This window comes from Quercus robur, chromosome 9 (genome assembly GCF_932294415.1).
Source record: "Quercus robur chromosome 9, dhQueRobu3.1, whole genome shotgun sequence".
NCBI classification, from domain to species: Eukaryota; Viridiplantae; Streptophyta; class Magnoliopsida; order Fagales; family Fagaceae; genus Quercus; species Quercus robur.
In genome coordinates this window covers 29,994,339-30,012,635 of record NC_065542.1, presented here as the reverse complement: position 1 = coordinate 30,012,635, position 18,297 = coordinate 29,994,339, and the positions used below count along the sequence as shown (strand labels likewise).

The window sequence follows — 18,297 nt, the reverse complement described above, 5'->3', positions numbered from 1 at the left end:
CCGCACTCAAACACGTTGAGTTACATCAGTGAGAGGATCGAGTTGAAAAGGGATTAACTTGTTGAGTTCACCAGGAATTGGACTGTTGATAACATCAGAAAGTTTGCACTTAACTTGTGTTTTCACGTAAGGAATCCCTTCATCGTTGCAATGTATGAAACGGTTCTCTTTCAAGCGCCCAGCTAGTGGGTAGTACTATTTGGTTTAGACCTCCGAGAGAGAGCTCTTAAGGCGGTTGGATATGTCATCGATGTTGAATTCGATGTCAGAATGATCTGGAGCATAGAAGAGGACCATAGGATTATAGACTGGAGGAGATAGTTGATCATTAAAGGAGAGTTTGTAATGGTTAAGGTCAGTGGCAGCACCACGTACAGGTCAGGGTGTTCCCAGGAACACCCTGACCTGAAAAAAATTATATTTAAGCTAAATTAGGAACACCCTCAGATTTAAAAAAAAAAAAAAAACAAATTATTTGTTCAACTTTCAAGCAAAAAAAAAAAAAAAAAATTGTAACAGAGCCAAGCCAAAATTTATCTGTTCAACTTTCAAGCAAAAAAAAAAGCCCAAAAAAAATTGTACTAAAATCCAAAAAAAAAAAAAAAATTGAAACAGAACCAAGCCCATGGCAAGCCAAGCCCACGGTGAGCCCAACAGAGCAAACCCACCCACAGATTCTCAAAAAAAAAAAAACCAACACAGAATCAGAAATCAAACTTACCCACCGTACCCACGGTCAGTGGCGACTCTAGGAAATTTTGTCAGGGTATTCCTCAACAAACATAAATTACACAATTTAATAGAAAAAAATTTTATATATTGATAACAATAACAATAAAAAAATACACAAATACATAAAATTTACAATTGTCTTCTACGAGTTTTCATATCTTGAAATCTTTGCATGATAGTTTCATTATCAATGCTACAAGTTACATCTTTTTCAATATACACAATCAAACAATCATTCATCCACTGATCTTCCATTCGATTGCGCAGTTCATTCTTTATATATTTCATTGCTGAAAAACTTCTTTCTACTGTTGCAGTAGCAACTGGAAGAGTCAAAACTAACTTCACAGGCAAATAGACTAAAGAATAAGTTTCATGCTTCCTTGTGCTCACTAATTTTTCAGCAAGTTCACTAATTCCTTAAAGCTCTAAAAAGAAGTCGTTATTGCGCATATCAAAAATGTAATTTTGTAGTTGAGAGTCAAGTGCCAAAATATCTGTCCCAAGAAAATCAGAGGGATAGAACTTAGCTAGACGAATCAACTTTTCCTTATCGAAAGCCACAAATGAATTACTTGGATTTAAGCAAGCCATACAAAGTAGCAAATCGGTATTTGCCTCAGAAAAACGGTTGTTAAGCTCTTGAAGTTGCATATCTATGACTGTGTAGAATAACTCAACACAATAATGATGTAAATTTGTCTTTTGTTGAGTGTTGCGTCGTGACCTCCCACTAACTACAAATGTTTCATCCATATTCAAAATAGAAATATCATGCGTGGTACAAAAAGAAGATACTTCAATCAATAAAGATTCTCATTCATCTTCTCTCATTACTTGCAATTTTTGCTTAGACACTTTAACAAGATCCATAGCATTTACTATATCCTGATTTTTTTTTTTTTTTGCAATGCTATTGACAACTCATTTGTGATCCCTAAAATATTTTTCATCAAATGTAGGGCAAAGACAAATTCAAAAGATAGAATTGACCTCATAATAGATCGAGCTTCAACTTTTTGGTCGGACAGGCCATCTTCTTCAATAATCTCAAGTACATCAACAACAGCAGAGAACATTAAAATCAAGTTCAAAATAGTCTCATAATATGATCCCCAACGTGTATCACCAGGACGTTTAAGATTTGTCTCTTGATTCAAACCTTGCCCACTTCTACGTACACCATTCTCTAAATTTTCTTTAATTTTGGCAAATTGTGCATCTCGAAGAGCATCTCGTCTCTTACAAGAGTCTCCAACAACAGTTACTAAATTACTAACTACATAAAAAAATTCAGCAATGCTAATGTGATTTTTAGCAACAGCAACAAGTGTTAATTGAAGTTGATAAGCAAAACAATGGACATAAAATGCTGACTTATTCTCTTTCAAAATTAAAGTTTTGAGACCATTGATATCACCTTGCATATTACGAGCCCCGTCATAACCTTGCCCACATAGGTTCGACAAACTCAAATTATGTTCACAAAGTAACATTCAATAGCACATTTGAGTGATAAAACGGTGGTACTTGCAACATGTACAATACCAAGGAACCGCTCTATAATAATTCCTTTTTTGTTCACATAATAAAGAACGAGGGACATTTGTTCTTTCACTGAGATATCATGTGACTCATCAACTAATATTGAAAAGAATCCATTGTCAAGATCCTTGATGATGGCTTTGGATGTTTCACGTGCAATTGCATTCACAATGTCTTTTTGAATATCCGGGTGGGTAAGCTTGCAATTTTTCGGAGTTGTTTGCAACACTTCATTGATAGATTCATTGTGATCCCCTAAAAATTGTACAAGCTCAAGAAAATTTCCTTTATCACTTGAACCTTGAGATTCATCGTGACCACGAAAGCTAATCCCTGGCATAAAGGAATCTTATGCAATCAACTATTGCATTTAATTGAACCCGATAATCATGTTTATTTTTATTTGATTGTTTAACCAAAACACTTTGAATGTGTTGCTTTTCCTTCAGTAGATCTTCACCCTTCTTGACAGCTTGGCTATGAGCACTATTAACTCCTCCAACATGGGAATTTAACTTCGCAACCTGATTCCAAAGTTTGAATCCCTTCGTTACAAAAGTATCACCTCCTCCTTGCTTACCAACATCTTGCCGCCCAAATAGGTAGCAATGAAAACAAAATGCCGCATCCTTGTCTATACTATATTCCAACCACTTTCTATCTCTATACTAGTCGGATCTAAATCGACGGGGCTTTTCAGAAAAATATGATACAGGGAAATCATGAAGAACAGGTTGACAAGGGCCTTTTGTTAAATAATGTCTTCTTATTTCATCATGATTATTAGGATGATAAGATGATATCTTTTGTCGTAGCCCAGGATCTAAAGGAAGATTTTCTAAATTAAAGTCAATACGAATTCGCTTAGAAGATGAAGATGAATCTTGCACAGGAGATGAATCTTGGGTACGTGGTTTTCTTATCAAATATTTGTCCATAATTCTAGCAAAAGAATAAACAATAAACTATAAGTTCATTTGAAATATTAATAAAATTATTAATTATTGTTGTTTAGTTGTTTCATTAATTTGTTTGTCTTTTATAAACTATAATTTGTTATATTGTTATTTCATTAATTATAAAATTATTAATTATTATTTAGCCTAACATAATTTAATTTATTTGCCTTTTATAATGTATTGGTTAATTATACAACTTTAATTATTGTTGTTTAGCATAACAATAAACTGTATTGCTTTAATTTGTTTGTCATTAATTATACTGCTTTAATTTGTTATATTATTTAGCCCCTTGTACACATTACACTAAAAGAGCCTAACATTACACATCCCATGTGCAGCACAATAATTAAAGTAGTGTAATGTGCAGCACATTACATTGCTTTAATTATTGTGCTCCCGGCCCCAGGTGTGATGTGCCCATCAGCCCATCTACCTCACCCCACTCAATGGACAAGCACAAGCCTTATGCTAGATGCCCAATCACAATAGCCTGCCAATCAGAAAATTTCACAAGATTCACAAATCACAATATACACTAAAAGACAATTAATATCACACCAACATAGTGAACACACACTGACCAACACAACACCAACGGATAAAATAAACACTAAAGCCAAATTCAAAAAGACAAAAAAAAAGGAAAAAGTAAAATATAAATAAAGCCAAACAATGATTCATTCGGCCAACCAATCAAAGAGAGGAGTGATTCATTCGGCCAGCCAAATAGCCAATCAGAGAGAGAGAGAGTTACTGAGTTAATTTAAATAAAGACCAAAGAGAGAGAGACGTTCATTATTTTAGAAAATCACACTTTCAGTGAGATAAAGAGAGAGAGAGAGAGAGAGAGACTGAGAAACTGAGAGAGAAAAAGAGAGAGAAATTAGAAATACCTTGAGGGAGCTGAAGCTCAGGGAGGGTCCGAAGGGATCTGCGATCTGCTAGCACCGAGCATCGGAGCTAAGCTTTGCGACTGCGATCTACGGTATACGATTTGCGATCTGCGATGAGGGGCGAGCAACAACAATGAGGGGTGAGCGAGCTACGACGACGATGATGACTGGCGAGCTACGGCGACGACGACGAGGAGCAAGTTACGGCGACCGAGGATCGAGTATTGGGGTTTTTTGGTTTGGTTTTGCCGTTTTGGTATAGAGGCTCTGTACCACGCATGATATTTCTATTTTGAACATGGATGAAACATTTGTAGTTAGTGGGAGGTCACGACGCAACACTCAACAAAAGACAAATTTACATCATTATCGTGTTGAGCTATTCTACACAATCATAGATATGCAACTTCAAGAGCTTAACAACCGTTTTTCTGAGGCAAATACCGATTTGCTACTTTGTATGGCTTGCTTAAATCCAAGTAATTCATTTGTGGCTTTCGATAAGGAAAAGTTTATTCGTCTAACTAAGTTCTATCCCTCTAATTTTCTTGGGACAGATATTTTGGCACTTGACTCTCAACTGCAGAATTACATTTTTGATATGCACAGTAACGACTTCTTTTTAGAGCTTTAAGGAGTTAGTAAACTTGCTGAAAAGTTAGTGAGCACAAGTAAGCATGAGACTTATCTTTTAGTCTATTTGCTTGTGAAGTTAGTTTTGACCCTTCCAGTTGCTACTGCAACAGTAGAAAGAAGTTTTTCAGCAATGAAGTATATAAAGAATGAACTGCGCAATCGAATGGGAGATCAGTGGATGAATGATTGTTTGATTGTGTATATTGAAAAAGATGTAGCTTGTAGCATTGATAATGAAACTATCATGCAAAGATTTCAAAATATGAAAACTCGTAGAAGACAATTGTAAATTTTATGTATTTTTGTATTTTTTGATTGTTGTTGTTATCAATATATAAAATTTTCTTTTTATTAAATTGTGTAATTTATGCTTGTTGAGGAATACCCTGACAAAATTTCCTGGAGTTGCCACTGGTTAAGGTGGTCAGGTGTTGGAGAAGAAGGCTTAATTATCTCTTTAGAGATTACTTCAATGCTTAATGTTGCCATAATGGGCTGCTTATTCTAATTGTTTGATTGTGTGTATGTGTGCATTTTTTTTGTTCTGTAACAATGGACTTAAATAGAGCTTGTCGGCGTGGTAATGGGATTGAAATGAAAACAAAAATCAAATTAAACAAAGCATCACCTCACACTTCCAGCTCATAGAGTATTAATTGAAGTTATCAATTTTTTTTTTTTTTTTTGCTAAACTGCAAATTACTCTCCTAATTAAAGTTTGGAGATTTTTGAATTTTAAATCTTGAAATTTCAATTTTTAAATTTTATCCTCTGAAGTTCCGTTTGCATCAATAGCTCCTCCATTCATATTTTCCATTCAGTGCCATATAAGCTTGCTGCATGTGTTTAATTAATCCAATAAAATGATGGCTCCTGCATTCATATTTTCCGTTCAGTGCCATATAAGCTTGCCGCATGTGTATAATTAATCCAATAAAATGATGGCATGTCATTTTTATTATGCGATGTCATTTTAATTATTTCTATTTTTTTAGGCTACAAAAATGATGTGATATCATTTTATTGAACAAACTATTCAGGCGTGACAAACTTATGTGACACTTAACTGAAAATATGGATAAAATGGTTGCTAATGCAAAAATATTAAAATTTCATAGTAGGCCCTAAATCATTCTTGAATACAAGAAATCTCACAACATATGAGGTGCTCATTTATCACCAGCTTGAAGAAACAATCATAATTAGAGGCACCAATTTGCCATGCTTGACATATAATACTCGTACTATATACGTATACTAGTAGATGCACCAGGAAGCTCTCGTAGGACAGATTCCATAACCTTATCAAAAAAAGGATCAGAACTATGAAAGTGACCCAGTACTAATTCATTAAAATGTATTTCATATAAAATTAATAAATAAAAACTGCCCTAATTTTTAGTACAATGGATACAAAGTTGAACATGCTCCAAAATCCCATGTTGCTGCCGCCTACTTTACGCCTTATTTACACGAATTCGTTGCCCTTCTTACAACTGCAATGAAAAATATGTATTAGGGTAATGAAATGTCCAAACAACGGCTAAAATAGAAAAAAAGAAAACCAAGTTCTCAACAAGGTTTTAATTATTATTAATAAATGAATAACTATCTACATGAGAAACATGGGCCATCCCCGTGTATGTGATAAGGAAAGAATACAACATAGTAGATGAGAAAGCGGCTCCAAGAAAGATACAATCGGGATATTAGAATTTAATGTGTAAAAAAAAGAAGAAGAAGGAAGTTTTAGATAATTAAGCCCAAAAAAAAGGCTCAGGCCTTTTGTAGATGCACATTTTAACCCAAAAAACCTAAACTCAATGAGTATTTGCTCAATTATGTTATATAAACTATTAATTTTTCTCATATTTATTCAATGTGGAACTCCGCTCACATAAAGCAATGCTACACATATATTAAAGAATTATTTAAAAAGTCTATCAAGACCCATGGCAGTGCAGAATGGGGGTGGTGCCATGTGTTATGTGTATACTTTTGCAGAGCGTTTGTTTTATATTTCTTAATATTCATGTAAATCTTAGTATTTAGATTTGTGTTATGTGTATACTTTTGCAGAGCATTTGTTTAATATTTCCTAATATTCGTGTAAATCTTAGTATTTCGATTTTGGAATGCAGTAGAGATCATAAGTCCTTCAGGGTGATAGGTTGCTATCACCAATTATGACAACTTAATCTTACTATTTCAATTTTGGAATGTAGTAGAGATCGTAAGTCCTTCAGGGTGATAGGTTGCTATCACCAATTATGATAACCTAAGGCTTTTCCGATCGCAATTTTTTCATATATATATATATATATATATATATATTTTTTTTTTTTCACTTTCATTTTTGTGTAGCATTCATGATTGTTCAATTATATAATCCGACGACCATGCTAATATAATTAGCCTTAGCCCAAATCAATCAATCTATAATCAATAACATATACTATATAATCCGACGACCATGGAACTTTTTTTTTTTTTTTACATAACAACTTCTTCAAAACGTCCTTCTTAAAACAAAACAAAATAAAACTCTTTCTTGAGAAAGTCTCCTTTTTTATTTTACATACACCTCATGGACCTCTTTTTTTTTTATTTTTTTTTATATCAACTTACTGAAAACGTCCTTCTTAAAAAAAAAAAAAAAAAAAAAAAAAAAAAAAAAAAAAAAAAAAAAAAAAAACCTTCTTGAGAACGTCTCCTTTTTTACTTTATATACATCTCATGGATTTTTTTTTTCATATCTTCTCCAAGAAGTTTAGGGTATTTGATTTGGAAGTGGACTCTTTTTAGGTGGAGTATATATATACTCACACACAGTAATTAATTTGGTGTATTTTTTTCTTTTTCCTACCAATTGTACAGTTTTTATTTATTTATTTATTTAGTCTTTCCTTCTCCTATCTACTGCACCTACAACCTTACAAGTAAATATTTGTTTACTCTAATTTTTATTATCATAATCAAATTGAATAGGTTTGAGATATTGTTGCTTTTGTTTTTGCTAATTAACTTAATTTTGATATATCTTTTATGCTCATGGTTTGAGAATCAATTATTAAATATTGTTAGACATGCTTTCATGGTGGTGTATTTTCCAAGAGAATTGATATATTAATTTTTATGAATCTCTTATTCTTTTTGGAAGATCTATTATTTTGTATATCATATATGATTACACGTTTATGACAATGGTTCCAATGATGATATGTTGTTTCCATCCTCTTAATTTTGATTTTAGAGACAATCTTCTTTTTGGCTTATTATTAAGCAAATATTTGTTATAATTTATTAATTATTATCATTAAAGTTCTTTTACATACACATTATATATATATATATATATATATATTTAATCTTGACATTAATTTGGTGTTAGATTATTGTTAACAAAAAGAAAAAGGATTAGTACAATTTTAGAACTCCTTATTTGATAGTTCAACTTATATTTTTTTTTTTTGATACACAATTTATATTTTTTAAATTAGTATTTTGTGAACTAAAATAGTTCAGCAATAAGCATACAAATATAAATTTCCAAAAATTAGGCTATAACTCTATATATTTACTATTGGTTAACTTTGAATGTGTATTTAAATATTAATTGATATAACTGGAAAAAATAATATTTCACATACATGTTGGACATGCAAGTTAGAGACACAACAAAACTTGCAAATATGCAAGTCTAAATAAGCATACAAATATGCTAAAGAATCAAATGTAAGACATAAAAATGGAGGGAGACAGAGAGAGAAAAAGAAAGGTGCTTGCTACACAACTATCCAATATAGAAGAAAAGGTAAAAATGATAGAAATATGGTATTTATTTAATTAAATTAATTCTATTATGTTACACTTAAAAAACAAGGTCTAAGAGGATTTTTGTATTAAGTTTAGGCTTGCGGTAGTGGAATGATATCATACCAACTGATCAAAAAGTCGTGTAATCAAGATAGCACCGTTTATCCTTGGGAAATTTTTGTTCAAGGCTCCAACTCCCACATCAATGTGTGATCTTTCCTTATAATTTTCTAGAATTAATTTTTTATTTTTGGTATTTTTTTGATAGAGTTTTAACCTGTTGAGTCTATTTCTAATGATTGTACTCTTTATTATCAAACCAAGACATTAATGGGTTTTTGGTGTAGGCGGAGATTATATCCTAGATGTGGTACATTTTTTGTGATAATGGATTTTATTGTTATGTTACAGTTTTTGTGCTAATGGATTATGGATGTGGTACGTTCTTCTCCACTGTTAGTACAATCTTTATCAATTTCAGTCTCAGGCTCTTAGCCAAAATATCCATCTAGTAATACCCTTTCTCTTAGCTATATATATATTTTGTGTGTTTTTTTTCTTAGAATAAATTGCTTACTAAAAAAATACATTGTTTGCAGCTTTGTTCCCCCCCCCCCCCCTAATTATTATTAATTCTCAAATATGATAAAGAGACTGTAATGAAAGCTACAAGTTCTCCTTTTGTCCTATTTTATTATGTTGTATTTCAATACAGTTTTGAAGAACTTGAATTCAACCTTGATGAGAAAGAGAAAAAGATTGAGTCATTGCATTTTGTTAATTTTGACCTTTATAAAGATTGAAAAAAAATAGTTTAGAAAAAGAATTATTTTTTATTAATATTGAGATTTATGTTAGAATGATAACATTGCTATTGGTTAACTTTGAGACTACAACAAAAGTGGACTATAGTGATGAAACCTTTCGTCACAATATGTCCTTATTTCGTCACCAAATACATATGGTGACGAAACAGCATTCGTCACCTAAGCTCTATCACAAAATGTATTGGTGACGAAAATGTTTCGTCACCAATAAAAAAAATGATAGGTGATGAAAGTTTTTTGTCACCTAATATTTTCGTCACTAAACCTTATTTTCAGTGACGGAATATTTCGTCACCAAATGTTTTTTTTTTTTTTTTTTTCCAATTTCAATAGATTAGGTGACGAAGTTTTGCGTCACTGATTTTTTTTTTTTTAATTTCAATAGATCAGGTGACAAATTATTTCGTCACCAATTTCTACTTATAGTCAGATATGACAATGAAAATTATCATCACCAATTTTATTTTTTTATTAATATTCTTTACATTTACTTGCCATTACATTAACCTATTCATTTCTAACAAAATCCATTAAAAAAAAAAAATCCATACAATCTAAAAATGCAATAAAGATGTTCATAAAGTAATTACAACCATTTATATAAAAATAATGTCTTAGCTTCCAAACTTTACAGAAAATTATTTGACTTCAAGTAGTCCCACAAAAGCTATCTTTTTGCCACCAATCCCATATATGCACAAGTATAAAGGAAAATACATCAATAACAAATTGTATTGCAAACCTATATCCTTAATAAAATGTACTACAACCAAAAAAGAAGAAGAAGATTTTTATTAGTAAGACAATGCAGAAAATGTCCACAGAATACCCAATAACAAACTAGATAAAATAATCATAATGCAACATCATATGAAGCCAAACTATCAAAGAAAGAAGGCCCACAACATTCTTATCAAATAAAAACCAAACCCACATTACAAACCATGGAGAAATTATAAAGAATGTAGAAAAATCCCAATTTAAAACAAAACAAATAAAGTGAAATCCAAAACAAAAACCCAGCCATCATCATAAACACAAACCCAACCACCACAACGAATAAAAAATCTAAACAACACTATTAAAAAAAAAAAAAAAAAAAAAAAAAAAAAAAAAAAAAAACTAGCCACCACCATTAAACAAAAACCACAGCCACCACCATAAACAAAAAACCCACCACCACCATTAAACAAAAAACACAACCACCACTATTAACACAAAAACCCAGCCACTACCATAAACAAAAAACCTAGACATTACAATAAACAAAAAACCCACCACCACTATTAAACAAAAAACACAGCTAGCCAGCAATCAATAGCTGGCTACAATGTGAAGTTTCACCTAAAAATGGGAGAAGTGCACATTGATCAGTGGGAAAACCATAGGTAATGTGGTTGCAATTATGTGGGTTTATGGATTCGTTTAAAAATTGATAAATACTTTATGTATTCAATTCTAGATATACTTCAAAACTTAAAAGATATACACAAAGAAATCAACACTCCCAATATCAACTTAATCACCATATAACAACATGCAAACCATTCGCTTGCTTCAAATCAACAACCCACAGATATATCAAGTATCACCAATTTCATTAAATAAGATTTCCAATCCAGATCAACGTGTACACTTCAATTTAAGTTTTAGAAGACAAAACCCTAGAGCAAAAAAAAATTTAATACTAGTCTTAAAAGACCCAAAATCCATACCTCAGCTTATACTCGCAGAAAGCCAAGCAAACTTAACCCTGCACAAATGAAAAAAAAAAAAAAAAAAAAAAAAAACAACAACAACAACAATAATAGTCATTAAACTATAAATCTATATTTTAGTTAATATCTAATAATTTATTAATGTCAAGCCCATATACATAATAATAATAATAATAACCATTTTAAAAATATATATGAAAAGCATCAATATGCATAAATGAAAAAAAAAAAAAAATGATATGATGATACAAATTAAGAAAAGCAATAAGATTGTACTAGGCTCATGTGCCTAGCTAGCTCACAAACTCTAAAGACTATAGCTAGATTAGAAGGTGGGGCTAATAATTTATTAATGTCAAGCCCATATACATAATAATAATAATAATAACCATTTTAAAAATATATATGAAAAGCATCAATATGCATAAATGAAAAAAAAAAAAATGATATGATGATACAAATTAAGAAAAGCAATAAGATTGTACTAGGCTCATGTGCCTAGCTAGCTCACAAACTCTAAAGACTATAGCTAGATTAGAAGGTGGGGCTCAAGACTTTTGTAAGAAATTCTCAAACTTATATTCACAAGGCACACATGCCTAGCTGTTGATCACAAACCTAAAAAGCAACCCAAAGAAAGGAAAGCAAATGAAACTAAAGGGATAGAGAGAGAAGAAGTCAGAAATGTACTGTTGTAGTTTTATTTATTTATTATTTTAATAAATTGATAATTATGGGAAGGAGAATTTGAATTTTAGATGTCTATGTTAGAAACACTTATAGGTGTCAACTAATTGAGTTAAAAAACTCTTGGCTCATAAAGTGGAGAAATTATTTAGTCCTTATAAAGGATCACATTAGCAATATCCAGTGGTCCTCCACTTTATTATTGGAGTGGAAGACCACTAGTATTGCTGATGTGATCCTCCACAAGTACTGAACAATTTCTCCATAAAATAATTCAACAAAGCTGAGCATGCATATTATTTGTTATCTAAATAGATAATTAACCCTTTCAAAAAATTTTGTTGGTCCAGTAGCTCTACATTTCGTACCCTACCCAAATTACTTTATGTTAACATGGAGGGCACATAGCTCACATAAATTGTCATATTGTTTATAAAAAAAGCAAATCAAATTTATTCAATGTCTTGTTGGATTTATAAATAAATCCTATATGAGAGAGTATGACTGTATGAGATAGGCCGATGTAAGGAGTCTATACGAAACAGACCAATGTAGGAGGATCTAGTTTTAGTTGCATCTCCAACAACCTTGCATGCATCAGTCACTTTAGGAAATGTCTCAACATTATAGGACTACACATGTGGCTCTGCCAAAACCTAAAAACCACGACTTCAAGATATAGGATAGATGCAAACTAAGCGTATTCCTCCTAAAATCGAACACCAAAGTATTTCAGTTTCAGGTCTCATCTGGTGAGATGGATTTTGATTCCCATGCTCTAATGCCAACAAAGCCACCTTTGATAGCCATATGGTCAGCCATCTGTCTTCCCTTGCTTACCTTTTGTATTTATGGCATTCCATTATATTCACATTTCAGTATTTCTACATAATAACATTGGTTTTAACACATCTTTGACATCAAGTTTAGAAATTTATTTGGGTTGAACTTAAAAGGCATTTTCTTAAGGATGGTGACAATATCAAAAGACGAACATGTGGTGGCCATTTTACTCGTCTCCAAAATATCTATCAAAACAATAAAGACCACAAATTTCACCATTTGTTCCTGTAAAAGTTATTTGACAAGTTAGCTTCATTTATTCTTCCAATATATTGCTTTTACAGTGAAAAATTAATGAAAGCATGATTCATAGGAACAAAAATATTTTTTGTAATTACACACATTATGATAAAGAGACATTGAAAACAGATTAAATTATGTTTGCAACATCAACCAAGAGAGAAACATGCACTGTACATGATGAAAGAATTACAGACACCAATTTCTTTTTTTCTTTTCTTCCCCAATTTAAAGGCCTAAATAAAGTTATAGGGAGATTAAGATGATTGGGCAAGATTGGTGTTCCAACTTCTCAGGGTGATGTCAGAGTGTACTAGAGGAATCTATAATCAGATCAATAAAGAATATTGGACCCTTTAATGTGTTTTGAGAGGTCATTCAACCAAAAAAATAACTTTCAACATAAACTTTTCAATCTACACCAGTTGGTGCTATATCACATCCGGAAAAATTAGGACATGTTAATCTCTAAAACCAGTGTTACTGACAAGTAAAGTAAGCACACAAAAACATAGAAACCCAGAAAACAAGCATTTCAAATACACAGAAATCAGCCTTAAAACAATAAATAACTTTTAAGGTCCCAGAAAAAACTCAGATTTAGCACCAAACAAAAACTAACAAAACCCACAAAAATTAAACTTAAAAATCTAACATATCAAGTCACAAAATTGCATTTATTTAATAGACACATTTATGCACACACATGAAGGGAAAAAAAATTATAAAAGCAACGTCCAAAATCTATAATGATATACATAGAATTGCTGTTGAGTTTAAATATTATAAAATCAATAGGGATTGTTGTTCCATGTCTCAAAAAATCAATAGGGAAAGACTGGATTACCTTCTCCAATCCCAAAAGCTATGTCCTAAAATCAACACCTTCTCTAATCCCAAAATCAACACCTTCTCTAATCCCAAAATCAATATCCTGCTAATCCTGAAAGAAGAAAAAATAATCCATAAAGTCACCAAGTAACATGAGAGAGAGATAAAGAGAAGAGTGATGAGAGAGAGAGAGGATCGATGGGAGAGAGAGCTTACCAGTCTTTTTGGGAGAGGTTGACAGGCGTGGGTCTGTCTATGGGAGGAGAAAGAGAGAATAACAATGTTTTATATACACAAATAAAAAAGAGTAAAATTTAACTACAATACTTAGATACTATACTGTTACTTAAGTTTCTCTCTTAAGATTTTATAATGTGGCTTTTTTTTCATTATAGAAATGTATTTTTAAAATTAAGTAGTCACATGAAAGAATCTTAAGAGAGGAGCTTAAGCAATAACACCTAAAATATTATGTATGAATTTTACCCAATACAAAATAATAAAAAATAAAAAATAAAACCTAAACAATTTAGAACCCGCCTAAAACTTGGTCTCGGCGAAAATGGGTAATTACCCATAAAAAACAAACTATTTAGTTAGTAGGATCCGTTTACAAACTATATATAATTTTAGCAACTCGAGTTTTAAAGACTCGATTTTGGGCCCCTAAATCGAGCGTCTAAGGCTCGATTTTCATGGGTTGTTCCTGTCTGATGCGGCACTTTTTCCACGTGGCGTCTACATGAAAATCGAGTTTCAAAGACTCGATTTACATTTAAAACAAAAACAAAAAAAAACCACAAGGGCAGCAGGAAAACCACAACAATGCGTTCATCAGAGAAGAAAGGAAAAAAAAAAAAAAAAAAACCAGAGAAGAATGTGTTCATTAGAGAAGAAAGGAAAAAGAAAAAAAAAAACCCAGATCGCACCGCGAAGAGAAGAAAGAAAAAAAAAAAAAACCTAGATCGCACTGCGACCTGGGTCGCGCGGCGACCTGGGTCGCGCGGTGCGACCTGGGTCGCGCGGTGCGACCTGGATCGCGTGGCGACGTGGGTCGCCGGCCTGGATCTGTTGCGTGCGGCCTGTGTCACCATTCTTTCTTCTTCTTCTTCTCTTTCTTTTTTTTTTTTCCTTTCTTTCTGCCTTTTTTTTTTTCAGCTGTTTCTGCATTTTGGGTTGCAATTTGGGTCATTAATATTTTATTTTTGGGTTGGAAATCGAGTCTCTAAGACTCGATTTCCATGTAGACGCCATCTGGACAAACTGCCACATCAGACAGGAACAACCCATGAAAATCGAGGCTTAGAGGGTCGATTTAGGGGCCCAAAATCGAGTCTTTGAAACTCGATTTGCTAAAAATATATATAGTTTGTAAACGGACCCTATTAACTAGATAGTTTGTTTTTTATGGGTAATTACCCATTTTCGCCCTTGGTCTCCGTGCAAAGAGAAATAAAAAAAAATTCACTACATGTTGTTCAGTTCTCAAAAGACACAACTGAGCCTCAACTTTTAGTTTACAAACTGTGTGCAGTGTAGTCTATTAGTGCTATTTGTATACACAACAAATCAATGAGAGCCACACCTTTGTTTTTTAGTTTTTAATATAGAATGAATGAGAGCCACATAATTTTAATATTCTTTTAAGCCTTTCGTTTTTGTTTTACTTGCAACTCGGTACATTATATTTTTTTTTCTTTTTTTGGGTTAAGTGTACATTATACTACGTATTACTTCTCACAAACATTATAATATATATATATATATATATATGTATATTACCACTACTACTTGATAATTAATTATGATTTACTTTGATATTCACGGAATTTAGTTTTTTTCTTCTTCTTATGATAGTTATGATTAGAAAAAAAAAATAGTAGTTTTAATTAATTAAGTGAATAAATTTAAAAAGTACTCAATTTTTCTCTAACATTAATTCATTAATATATATACACACACACACACACACATATATATATGCCAATTTTCATGCCAATTGGATGTAATTTACCATTTAGTCTTTAAACTCATCTTTTAGGGGATATTTTGGTAATTTTTAGTGGTTTTTGAGCATATTTGGTGATTTCGAGGGTTTTTTGGTCATTTTTTAGGTTATTTCATGGGTGTTTTGCTCATTTTAGAGATTTTGGGATATTTTGGTCATTTTAGTGGATTTTTAGCATAATTGGTGATTTTAGAGATTGTATGAGTATTTTGGTCATTTTAAAGGTTTCATGGGTATTTTGCTTATTTTAGAGATTTTGAGGATATATTGGTCATTTTAGTGGGGTTTGAGCATATTTGGTGATTTTATAAAATTCAGCTTTGGGTAAGGTATGGATATCTATGGATAAACAGATCGGGTAACAATTGGGTATGGATGCTAATTGAGTAAGGTAATCAGATATCCATGGGTAAATTAATTAGGTCAGGTATATATGGGTATACCCTGCCCATGACCATCCTTAATTATTTGTAAACAATAGGTGACACACACTTATTTCGTCACCAAAAACACCTCCATCTTAATATTGGATGATGAATTTAGAATTTCGTCACCTCCGGTTAGTCTTTGGTTAAACAATAGGTGACAAAAATTTATTTCGTCACCAAAAACACCTACGTCCTAATATTGGGTGACGAATTTAGAATTTCATCAACTTTGGTAAGTCTTTGGTGACGCGAATATTTCGTCACCCTATGTTTGCCTTTTTTTCATGACCTATAATGACGAAATAAATATTTCATCACCAATTTGTACATCTTTAGTTACAAAATATTGATTTTGTCACCAATTTGTACATCTTTGGTGACGAAATTGTTTATCCTCACTAGATTTCGTCACCATAGCCCACTTTTGTTGTAGTATATATTTACTATTGGTTAAATTTGAATATATATATATATATATATATACACTAATGGATATAAATGGAAAAAATAATATTTTAGATACTTGTTGGACATGCAAGTTGGAGACACAACAGAACTTGCAAATATGCAAGTCTAAATAAGAACACAAATATGCCAAAGAATCAAATGCAGGGCATGAAAATAGAGGGAGACAAAGAGAGAGAAAAGTACTTGCTACACAACTTTCTAATATGGAAGAAGAGGTAAGAATGATAGAAATAAGTTATTTATTTAATTAAATTAATTCTATCAAACTTTGATAAGTTTCTCACTATTGTTTTGAATATATAATTTTTATGTATGTATATAAAAGTAATCATAATGACATGCAACAAATATAAAGTTCACTCTCACATATGTCAAAACCATCCAAATGCAAAGAAAACACACTTTTAAAATTAGCTCACCTCAACACATGTAACAACAAAACTCATATGGTTGTTTTAGGAAACCAACCCTCAAATACCCATTAGTAAAATAGACAACCAAAACACCCCATCAAAGCAAACACCTCCAAAAAGATTGAAATTTTCGGATTTAATAAATCCCTTGCTACCCAAATCTGCTCTAATCTTCCAATATTCACCAAACTCATCAAGTATATACCAAAAACATCATAAAATAACAAAACCCAATGTATTTCATAGAAGAAATTGATAGAATACTCATATTTTTACCTTGGGTTTGATCCACTTTGAAATCTCATGGAGTTTGGCTACTAGCTAGGAGGATTAATAGAGAGAAATCCTCACTTCCTTGGAGGTCTTAACTTAAGAAATAAAAAATGAGGAAGGAGACATGGGCTTAAGGATTCGGTCATGGCGGGGAAAGTGAATGAGAGAGTAGAGAAGAGAGAAGAGAGGGAAGGGGCGGTTGAAAATGATGAGTGGGGGCAAACCAACGTGTAGTGGAAATAAGGTTGGTGTTGGTATGGAAAAAATTACGAAAATACCCTTACATAAAATCATATTGCCAATTTTTTTATTCAATGTTACAAAATAACTTATAAATAACAAAATAAAAATAAAGAAGAAACAAAACTCCATTTTTGGACCTATTGTTACATTAACACAAACATCAACTTCACACATTTAAAAAAAAAAAAAAAAATTGAAATAAACCAAAAGGCCAAAGAATAATAGTGACAAAAACCTTATTTCGTCACCGATGAAACCTAATTTTTTTACCAATAGTGACGAAAACTTATTTTGTCACCAATGAAATCTAAATCTTATATATTGGGTGATGAGATTAGTATTTCATCACCTATTATTTGTATTTGGTGATGCAAACCTTTCGTCACCATAGATCTCACTTTTGGTGACGAAATTGTTCGTCACCATAGACCACAGTACCACTTGTGCCAAAAATATTTCATGAGCTATAGTGACGAAAAACCTATATCGTCACCAATATTAGTATCTTTAGTGACGAAATATTGATTTTGTCACTATAGTAAAACATTTTATCAAAATCAGTGATGAATTTTTTTTTTTCCTCACCAAATGTTATCATTTAGTGATGAATTTAGTTTTCCTCACTAGATTTCATCATTATAACCCATTTTTGTTGTAGTCTCTACTTTACTCCTCCGCTCCCCCTCCATCCAAACTAGCCACTAGTCTTTGGATTCCAAATTTAATATTTGCAT

General features: G+C 31.8%; 1 protein-coding gene and 1 long non-coding RNA gene across 4 annotated transcripts; both read right to left on the bottom strand.

The window, feature by feature from the left end:
* Window positions 1–1,152: 1,152 nt before the first annotated feature.
* On the bottom strand, window positions 1,153–2,905 carry LOC126700944 (uncharacterized). Its single transcript, XM_050399107.1, has 5 exons — window positions 2,858–2,905; window positions 2,702–2,801; window positions 2,263–2,610; window positions 1,895–2,011; window positions 1,153–1,394 (listed from the first exon to the last, which is right to left on the bottom strand). The coding sequence occupies exons 1-5, from the start codon at window positions 2,903–2,905 to the stop codon at window positions 1,153–1,155; spliced, it is 855 nt and encodes a 284-aa protein (XP_050255064.1).
* A 2,950-nt stretch (window positions 2,906–5,855) lies between these two features.
* LOC126700427 (uncharacterized) lies at window positions 5,856–17,507 on the bottom strand. Of its 3 annotated transcripts, XR_007647136.1 has the most exons (5): window positions 17,324–17,507; window positions 13,947–13,983; window positions 13,747–13,842; window positions 11,127–11,164; window positions 5,856–6,264 (listed from the first exon to the last, which is right to left on the bottom strand). It is a non-coding gene; the product is annotated as an uncharacterized LOC126700427 (long non-coding RNA). The 3 variants fall into 3 exon arrangements; XR_007647135.1 differs by lacking the exon at window positions 17,324–17,507 and having other exon boundaries at window positions 13,947–14,287; XR_007647134.1 differs by lacking the exons at window positions 5,856–6,264; window positions 17,324–17,507 and adding an exon at window positions 9,947–10,082 and having other exon boundaries at window positions 13,947–14,287.
* Between the last annotated feature and the right edge of the window lie 790 nt (window positions 17,508–18,297).

Bases quoted from the DNA above. Each gene is read 5' to 3' on its own strand.
- LOC126700944 (XM_050399107.1), bottom strand. From the start codon at position 2,905: ATGCGGCATTTTGTTTTCATTGCTACCTATTTGGGCGGCAAGATGTTG. The intron at 2,611-2,701 runs GTGTTTTGGTTA...CCTTTATGCCAG, and splicing joins GGAAAAGCAACACATTCAAA to GGATTAGCTTTCGTGGTCAC. The intron at 2,012-2,262 runs GTACCACCGTTT...TTTTTTATGTAG, and splicing joins TGGTATTGTACATGTTGCAA to TTAGTAATTTAGTAACTGTT.